The following is an 8,682-nucleotide window of genomic DNA, read 5'->3' on the forward strand; positions in this document are numbered from 1 at the left end:
TGAATCTGTGATTCTGAACAAGTCAGATTTGTTAAACATTTCTATAGCTTTAACTCAACGGACGAGAGTGTGACTCGTGGTCCAGGAAGCTAATAGTAGTGTCTGTCATGGCTCTGCGGCCGCTGTAATATTGAGAGACACATTAATGGTAATGATGGTCTTGCTCCGAGGGGGGAAACCGAGGCCTGGCAAGTCACAATTACTTGTTAGGGGTCGCCCTTTAATAGAGTCGGCAGCGAGTGTCAGGAGTGAGGGAGACATAACCCGGCCCACGCCTTGTGCTGCTATCAAGTCTTAACAGCAGCCGCTGATTCTCCTTCACACGGAAGATGACCCTGGATTTCTTCAACCAGACTCCTGGCACTTACCCTCTGTCTCTCGTGGAGCTTCAGCCGCCGGAGACCCGGGTGATTGTAAATAAGATTGTTGTCAAACCAAGCAATCAAAGACGCAGCAGAAATCAGAGCCGGGCTGTCATTAGGCGTTTAAAGCCAGAGTTTTCCTGATTGCCTGTGTGACTCTGTTCCTGTGCAGATACAAGGTCATGTCAGGGACGCCGGAGAAAATCCTGGAGCACCTCCTTGAAATGATGCGGATTGATTCAGAGTTCACGGAGTCAGGTACGGCTCATCATAGAACCCTGAAGAGTTCGCCACAGCTCCTATATATTTTATTATAGAGGTCTTGAGCAGAAGGTGAAATGTAGGATCTTAAACCCAGGTGTGGAAGATTTAATTCAGCAGGAAATACTCACTACTGAAAAATATTATAGGTAATAAAAAGGAAAAAAACTATATTACATTTTTTATACTTAATTAAATGTATGTTTTTCGTCGGAAACAGTAATAATGGATAAAGCAAGAGATTAAATGTAGTTATTTTTCATAAATACAATCTGGATCCACTATTCTTTTAAAGATTCATCACTCAATGATGCAGCTTTACTTGCTTACGGCGATTGTCTGCATTATATTAGAATCAGAATCAGAAACTGTTATTGCAAGTTTGTAAACATAACATGGGAAAGAATGAAACAAGATAACACTTAAAGGAAGCAATAGAAATTATGGAACACTACTGCCCCCTGTTGAGGGCATTGCTATCGATTATATTTTGAATGCTAAAAAATGTATTGAATTATATAGACAAAAAAGGTAATAAAGAAAATTGAATTAATAAAAACTATCACAATATGAGTGTTAATGAGCCGCTTGGCAGAGGTCTGCGATCTCCTGAGGGCCTGTAATTATTCTATTTACCATTATTAAATTTGTGTTTTGAAACATGAATATATTTTTACGCTGACATATTATAAAAGTGTAAAAGATGTGTTAGTGTGCCAGAAGAGATAAAAACATACATAACAATCATGATTAAATACAACTGATGCAATAATTGTTATCAAGCATTAAACGTCACTTCTGGATCGTTGTTTTCTTCTTACAGACTCGGGCTTGGACGACTTCGTGCTCACGCATTGTGTCTTCATGTCGACCTCTCAGCTCTGCCCGGTGTTGATGGCACAATATCCTTTAACGAAACATGACAACATCCTGTGTAGCCCCTCAGAAGACTTCTTTAACTGCGCTGCACCTACCACGCTCAGGCCTCCCAGACCTCCGAGCAGGAGACCCTGGACTACATGCTCAACAGCAAGCGCCGAGTGATCCGTCTGGTGACGCAGTGGGCCGCAGTTCACGGGGATCACCTGCAGGAAGACCACGTCTCCTTGGCTTTCCTGGAGGTGAATACACGTGGATCACGAGTTCCATTGATAAAAACAACATGTTGCGACTTCTGTTACGCAGGAGTTTTTCACTGTCGTATCTGATGATGCAGTTCGGTTCCCACCGCTGTGTGATCAACTTTCGGAGCTGGAGAGAGTCTTGAAACAAAAGTAAGACACAACTTCTGTTCCCTCGCTAAACAATCTTGTACAATAACATGTTTTTTTTTTACCATTCCAGTGCTGAAGATGTTTCCTCACATAAAAAGGTAAACAGTTAAAATATTGAAGCTGCTTTGAGATGTTTAACCTACCTTAATGTGTTGCAGAACAAAGTCCTGCTGCGTCAGTTCAATCTGGGAGACGAGAAGCTTCTGAAATGTCAGCCCATCAAAAGTTATGATGAGAGTGAGTGCAACACATGACACTTTCAAAGTGTTGTAAGTAAGTAAGTAAGTAAGTAAGTAAGTAATATTTATTTATATAGCGCTTTTCCAGACCAGGGTCACAAAGCGCTTAAACAAACAAAACAATACTCAAAAAAGTATATACTTTAAAGATAAAGATAATACTGAGAACAACACAGGAGTTCCAGAAAATCAAGGAAAAGCCTGAACAAATAGAAACGTCTTAAGATGTTTCTTAAAGGAGTCAGTAGCGGAGAAATGTGAGTTCTTCTACTTGAGCGGGTTGAGCATGTTGTCCTAATGCGCTGTGGTCAACTCAAGTTTGAAGACGTCCCAGGAGCAGAAGACAATGAGGAAAACAGGTGGTAGAGTTAGCAAATGTTGTTTAATTCACAAAAGACAAAACACGAGTCCAGACACAAAAACGTTACTAAAAGGGTCCACAAGAGGGCAGTCCTTTTTCTCCGTTCATGTCCAATAATCAATATGTCCAAACAAACAGGCAGTAATCCAGAAAAGAATAGGGACCATGTTCACACCCTACTTGAAGAGAAAAATAAAAAGGGGAAAATCCAAATCAATCTCACCAAATAAGTGTCAGGAAGAAATAAAATTGTCTAAGAAAGCATAGGACCAGAGGATAAAAACACGAACGATGGAGTCAACGTCATACCAGGTAGTACAATGGTCGAGCTAACGCCGGTGCCTTGTAAAGCTGGCGTGTATGAAGGCCGCAGAATTGCCAGCAGCCGTACGTTGTTAGGAGGACGTTTCTATTGGAATGTTAAGAAATACATTTTTCAAAATACATTTTCAAATAAATTAATCTCTATCGCTATAAAAAGATTTATTTATATTGCTTTGGTTAATTCAATGAAATCAGTAATGAAAATGATCCGATTTTCCTGCCTTACTTTAAGTTTGTTTGATGCATGTTTGGAATTGTGGTCTGGAATAAACCCTTGTGCTGTGACTGGACATATATGATACATGTTAAACATATGTAGCTGCAAATATAGTACCACTGTGTGAAGGTGAAAACATCTTTGTGTTCTCTCCCGACACAGTTTTGTTCAAGGTCTTCTGCTACGATCACACCTACATCACCATCCGTGTCCCTGTCTCAGCCTCGGTCTGCGAGGTCATCGGGGCCATGTCTGACAAGCTGGGGTCAGCGGACGACCTGGTCCTGGTCAGCCTCAGCTCGTCTGGAGGTGAGGAAACACCGCATGTAAACAAGTTCACCGCAGGAGGTCAGGAGAGCGGCATTCATTTTTAATAACCTTTTTGAAATGTTTGCCAGACAAAGTCATCTTCAAACCCAGCGACGTCTCTGTCTTCTCCACCCTCACCATCAACGGACGGCTGTTCGTCTGCAGGAGAGATCAGCTGGACTCTCTGGTACCTCACTAATGTTCATTAAATAATCATTAATTTCTGTTAAAAATATAGTTATCCGTTTATATCTGTTTATCCGTTTTATATACCACCCATGTAATGCTTACATGTACTGTCTAATACCAATAACTTTTTTAATTAAATGACATAAACATCAACAGCTTAAGGTAAGGTAAGGTAAGGTAGAACTTTATTGATGAAATTGTTTTTTTCCAATAGCCACAGCAATTTTTCATAAAAAATAAATCCAAATAAAATAAGAACAAGAACAAAGGGAAATAAAGAGAAAGAACTGGTGATACAATCTAAGTCTAAAGATAACGATAAAATAAGATAAGATACATTCTTAACCAGGCTCTAAACATTTTTTTAATTAAGTTTGAGTAATTTGCTCTTGTTTGTTAGTTAAATAGACTTTGTTAAGTTTCATAAAAGTAAAACATGTCATTTTGACTGTTGTGTTACTCTGGTATTAACTCGAGTCATTCTTTCAGACGCCTGTACCTGAGCAGGAAGGTCCTTCCGTCGGGTCCCTGGCCAGCTTTGAGTGGATGAGCTCCAGAGACGTCGCCTTCCACTTGACCTCCTACGACTGGGAGCTCTTCCACTGCGTCCACGAGGTAGAATCCACCAGATCGATGTCACATCAGAGCTCAAGCTTTGTCGTGTCTCTCTCTGCCGCAGCTGGAGCTGATCTACCACATATTCGGGAGACAGACCTTGAAGAAGAGCACGGTGAACCTGGACCTGTTCCTGAGAAGGTTCAATGAGATCCAGTTCTGGGTGATCACAGAGGTCTGCCTGTGTGCTCCACTCAGTAAGAGAGTGCAGCTGCTCAAGAAGTTCATCAAAATAGCTGCCCAGTAGGTTGACTTCACCATCGTCATCATCATCTTCATCATCATCATCATCATCATCGTAATCTTCGTCCTCATCCACACAATTGTCATCTTGCAGCTGTAAAGATTACAGGAATCTCAACGCTTTCTTCGCCATCATCATGGGGCTCAGCAATCCTGCGGTGAGCCGGCTGAGTCTGACCTGGGAGGTGAGCGGGAGTCAACCTCTCAAACGAGACAAAAATAACACTAAAAACAATCTGTCTTGGCAGAAACTCCCCAGCAAATTCAAAAAGTGTTACGAGGAGTTTGAGAACCTGATGGTAAATCATGTTCGACATTTATTTTGACATCAACATGCTGAGGATTTTAACTTAAACGTCTATTTAATGTGTTTTTTCTCAGGACCCGTCCAGAAACCACAGATCGTACCGACTCACCGTCGCCAAACTGGAGCCTCCCATCATTCCTTTCATGCCTCTGATGATTAAAGGTCAGTCGATTTAATCGCCGCCGTCCGAATAAAAAATGATTTCTTTTTTCTTTTCAACTGATGGAACTTGTTATAGATATGACGTTCACACACGACGGGAACAAGACTTTCACTGACGGTTTGGTCAACTTCGAGAAGATGGTGAGTATCGTTTCCCATCCTCCACTGGTTGAAGGACCAAAAGATATCCTCGGAAATTGATAAATACAAAATTATTATATCATTAATGGATTAAATGTTGCTTTTTTCGTGGTTGTTTAATGAAGATCAATCACACATGTGTCTGTTTCTGTCCACAGAGGATGATGGCCAACACTGTGAAGATCCTGAGACACTGCAGGAGCCAACTGTTCCGTAAGTCGTCAGCTGTTCAAACTGTCCAAATCATCCTCTCGTCCTCTCGTCCTCTCATCTTCTCATCCTCTCATCAACTCATCTTCTCATCCTCTCATTCTCTCGTCCCCTCATCCTCTCATTCTCTCGTCCTCTCATCCTCTCGTCCTCTCATCCTCTCATCTTCTCATCCTCTCATCAACTCATCTTCTCATCCTCTCATCCTCTCGTCCTCTCATCTTCTCATCCTCTCATCAACTCATCTTCTCATTCTCTCATTCTCTCGTCCTCTCATTCTCTCGTCCTCTCATCCTCTCGTCCTCTCATCCTCTCATTCTCTCATCCACTCATCCTCTCATCCTCTCATCCTCTCATCCTCTCATCCTCTCATTCTCTCGTCCTCTCATCCTCTCGTCCTCTCATCCTCTCATCCTTTCATTCTCTCGTCCTCTCATCCACATATGCTCTCATCCACTCATCTTCTCATCCTCTCATCCTTTCATTCTCTCGTCCTCTCATCCACTCATCCTCTCATCCTCTCGTCCTCTCATCCTCTCATCCTCTCATCCTCTCATTCTCTCGTCCTCTCGTCCTCTCATCCTCTCATTCTCTCGTCCTCTCGTCCACTCATCCTCTCATTCTCTCGTCCTCTCGTCCACTCATCCTCTCATTCTCTCGTCCTCTCATCCTCTCGTCCTCTCATCCTTTCATTCTCTCGTCCTCTCGTCCTCTCATCCTATCGTCCTCTCGTCCATTCATCCTCTCATCCTCTCATCCTCTCGTCCTCTCGTCCTCTCGTCCTCTCGTCCACTCATCCTCTCATCCTCTCGTCCACTCATCCACTCATACTCTCGTACTCTCGTCCTCTCGTCCACTCATCCTCTCATCCTCTCGTCCTCTCATCTTCTCATCCTCTCATCAACTCATCTTCTCATTCTCTCATTCTCTCGTCCTCTCGTCCTCTCATTCTCTCGTCCTCTCATCCTCTCGTCCTCTCATCCTCTCATTCTCTCATCCACTCATCCTCTCATCCTCTCATCCTCTCATCCTCTCATTCTCTCGTCCTCTCATCCTCTCGTCCTCTCATCCTCTCATCCTTTCATTCTCTCGTCCTCTCATCCACATATGCTCTCATCCACTCATCTTCTCATCCTCTCATCCTTTCATTCTCTCGTCCTCTCATCCACTCATCCTCTCATCCTCTCGTCCTCTCGTCCTCTCATCCTCTCATCCTCTCATCCTCTCATTCTCTCGTCCTCTCGTCCTCTCATCCTCTCATTCTCTCGTCCTCTCGTCCACTCATCCTCTCATTCTCTCGTCCTCTCATCCTCTCGTCCTCTCATCCTTTCATTCTCTCGTCCTCTCGTCCACTCATCCTCTCATTCTCTCGTCCTCTCATCCTCTCGTCCTCTCATCCTTTCATTCTCTCGTCCTCTCGTCCTCTCATCCTATCGTCCTCTCGTCCATTCATCCTCTCATCCTCTCATCCTCTCGTCCTCTCGTCCTCTCGTCCTCTCGTCCACTCATCCTCTCATCCTCTCGTCCACTCATCCACTCATACTCTCGTACTCTCGTCCTCTCGTCCACTCATCCTCTCATCCTCTCGTCCACTCATCCTCTCATACTCTTGTCCTCTCGTCCTCTCGTCCACTCATCTTCTCGTCCTTTCGTCCACTCATCCTCTCATCCTCTCATCCACTCGTCCTCTCGTCCTCTCGTCCTCTCATCCTCTCATCCTCTCGTCCTCTCGTCCACTCATCCTCTCATCCTCTCGTCCTCTCGTCCTCTCGTCCACTTATCCTCTCGTCCTCTCGTCCTCTCGTCCTCTCGGCCACTCATCCTCTCATTCTCTCGTCCTCTCGTCCTCTCGTCCACTCATCTTCTCGTCCTTTCGTCCACTCATCCTCTCATCCTCTCATCCACTCGTCCTCTCGTCCTCTCGTCCTCTCATCCTCTTGTCCTCTCGTCCTCTCATCCTCTCGTCCTCTCGTCCACTCATCCTCTCATCCTCTCATCCTATCGTCCTCTCGTCCATTCATCCTCTCATCCTCTCATCCTCTCGTCCTCTCGTCCTCTCGTCCACTCATCCTCTCATCCTCTCGTCCACTCATCCACTCATACTCTCGTACTCTCGTCCTCTCGTCCACTCATCCTCTCATCCTCTCGTCCACTCATCCTCTCATACTCTCGTCCTCACGTCCACTCATCTTCTCGTCCTTTCGTCCACTCATCCTCTCATCCTCTCATCCACTCGTCCTCTCGTCCTCTCGTCCTCTCATCCTCTCGTCCTCTCGTCCACTCATCCTCTCATCCTCTTATCCTCTCGTCCTCTCGTCCTCTCGTCCACTCATCCTCTCGTCCTCTCGTCCTCTCGTCCTCTCGGCCACTCATCCCCTCATCCTCTCATCCACTCATCCTCTCATCCTCTCATCCTCTCGTCCTCTCGTCTTCTCATCCTCTCATCCTCTCGTCCACTCATCCTCTCATCCTCTCATCCTCTCGTCCTCTCGTCTTCTCATCCTCTCATCCTCTCATCCTCTCGTCCACTCATCCACTCATCCACTCATCCACTCCTCCTCTCGTCCTCTCATCCTCTCATCCTCTCATCCTCTCATCCTCTCATCCTCTCATCCTCTCGTCCTCCAGGGCCCGAGTCACCTCAGGCCAACAAGAACCAGCCTGAAGCGCGAGGCTTCGTCCGCCATCTCAACGTGATCGACAACCAAAAGACTCTGACCGGACTCTCTCACGGACTCGAGCCTCGGAGGTCTTGAGCGACAGTCGGGGACGCTTCACGATAGCGTCAGCCACATTGTTGCCTAACATCCGTGGGTCAACACCGATGCTCCAGACACGCCCACTCACTCCTCCACTCACTGTTCTTTTCTATCTATTTATATACTTTGAGAGTAACATTTGTTTAGTGTTGTACATTACATAAGATGTTTATTTTTATTAACGGCATGGAAACGGCTTTTATTTTCGTCCTGTAAGATACAGATACAGAATATAAGTGTATATTTGTTACGATTTAACACAGCATGTTGAAGATAATGTTTGTTGTTCAATAAACCTTTGTTACTGTGACTTCATGTGCTTGGTCAAGATACACACTCTTTTTTTTTAATGCATTTTCACACATTTTACATTTTTAAGAACTCTTCAAATATGTGTGTGTGTGTGGAGGTGGAAGGAGGACGTGTTACAACCTGCATAGAAAACTAAGTGAACAAGAGAGAAAAACTTAAATTCCCTTCAGAGCAAATTATAAAACCAACCTCATCAAAATAAATGTCCCAGCATCTCTTGGCTATACGATCTGTATTTATTTGAGGAAAAGGTCTTCAAAGAAAGAGCAGTCATGCTCACAAGAAGAGAGAACAATGGAAGGAAGAGGCGTGTGTGAGGCTGTTTCTACACAACACTCCTTTTTTTGTAACATCCCTGCAGAGAAACTAGAAACTCTAAGAAGTCACATTTTATAAT

The 8,682-nt window shown here is 44.4% G+C and overlaps 1 protein-coding gene across 3 annotated transcripts in view; it reads left to right on the forward strand.

Moving 5' to 3' along the window:
- The window catches only part of rapgef4a (Rap guanine nucleotide exchange factor 4a), a 32,535-nt gene extending 24,368 nt beyond the window's left edge, over positions 1 to 8,167 (forward strand). For all 3 annotated transcript variants that reach the window (XM_087804075.1, XM_087804076.1, XM_087804077.1), the window contains 16 exons: positions 535 to 620; positions 1,447 to 1,525; positions 1,594 to 1,744; positions 1,809 to 1,897; positions 1,968 to 1,995; positions 2,056 to 2,134; positions 3,201 to 3,347; positions 3,437 to 3,534; positions 4,026 to 4,151; positions 4,216 to 4,394; positions 4,489 to 4,579; positions 4,643 to 4,693; positions 4,776 to 4,863; positions 4,940 to 5,004; positions 5,163 to 5,217; positions 7,843 to 8,167. In XM_087804075.1, the coding sequence (XP_087660201.1) occupies positions 535 to 620; positions 1,447 to 1,525; positions 1,594 to 1,744; positions 1,809 to 1,897; positions 1,968 to 1,995; positions 2,056 to 2,134; positions 3,201 to 3,347; positions 3,437 to 3,534; positions 4,026 to 4,151; positions 4,216 to 4,394; positions 4,489 to 4,579; positions 4,643 to 4,693; positions 4,776 to 4,863; positions 4,940 to 5,004; positions 5,163 to 5,217; positions 7,843 to 7,970 (1,540 nt within the window). In that variant the 3' untranslated portion in view covers positions 7,971 to 8,167. The remainder of the gene's footprint in view (positions 1 to 534; positions 621 to 1,446; positions 1,526 to 1,593; positions 1,745 to 1,808; positions 1,898 to 1,967; positions 1,996 to 2,055; positions 2,135 to 3,200; positions 3,348 to 3,436; positions 3,535 to 4,025; positions 4,152 to 4,215; positions 4,395 to 4,488; positions 4,580 to 4,642; positions 4,694 to 4,775; positions 4,864 to 4,939; positions 5,005 to 5,162; positions 5,218 to 7,842) is intronic.
- Positions 8,168 to 8,682: the final 515 nt, after the last annotated feature.

The sequence above is a fragment of the Callionymus lyra genome, chromosome 12, assembly GCF_982586985.1.
Source record: "Callionymus lyra chromosome 12, fCalLyr1.hap1.1, whole genome shotgun sequence".
Classification (NCBI taxonomy): Eukaryota; Metazoa; Chordata; class Actinopteri; order Syngnathiformes; family Callionymidae; genus Callionymus; species Callionymus lyra.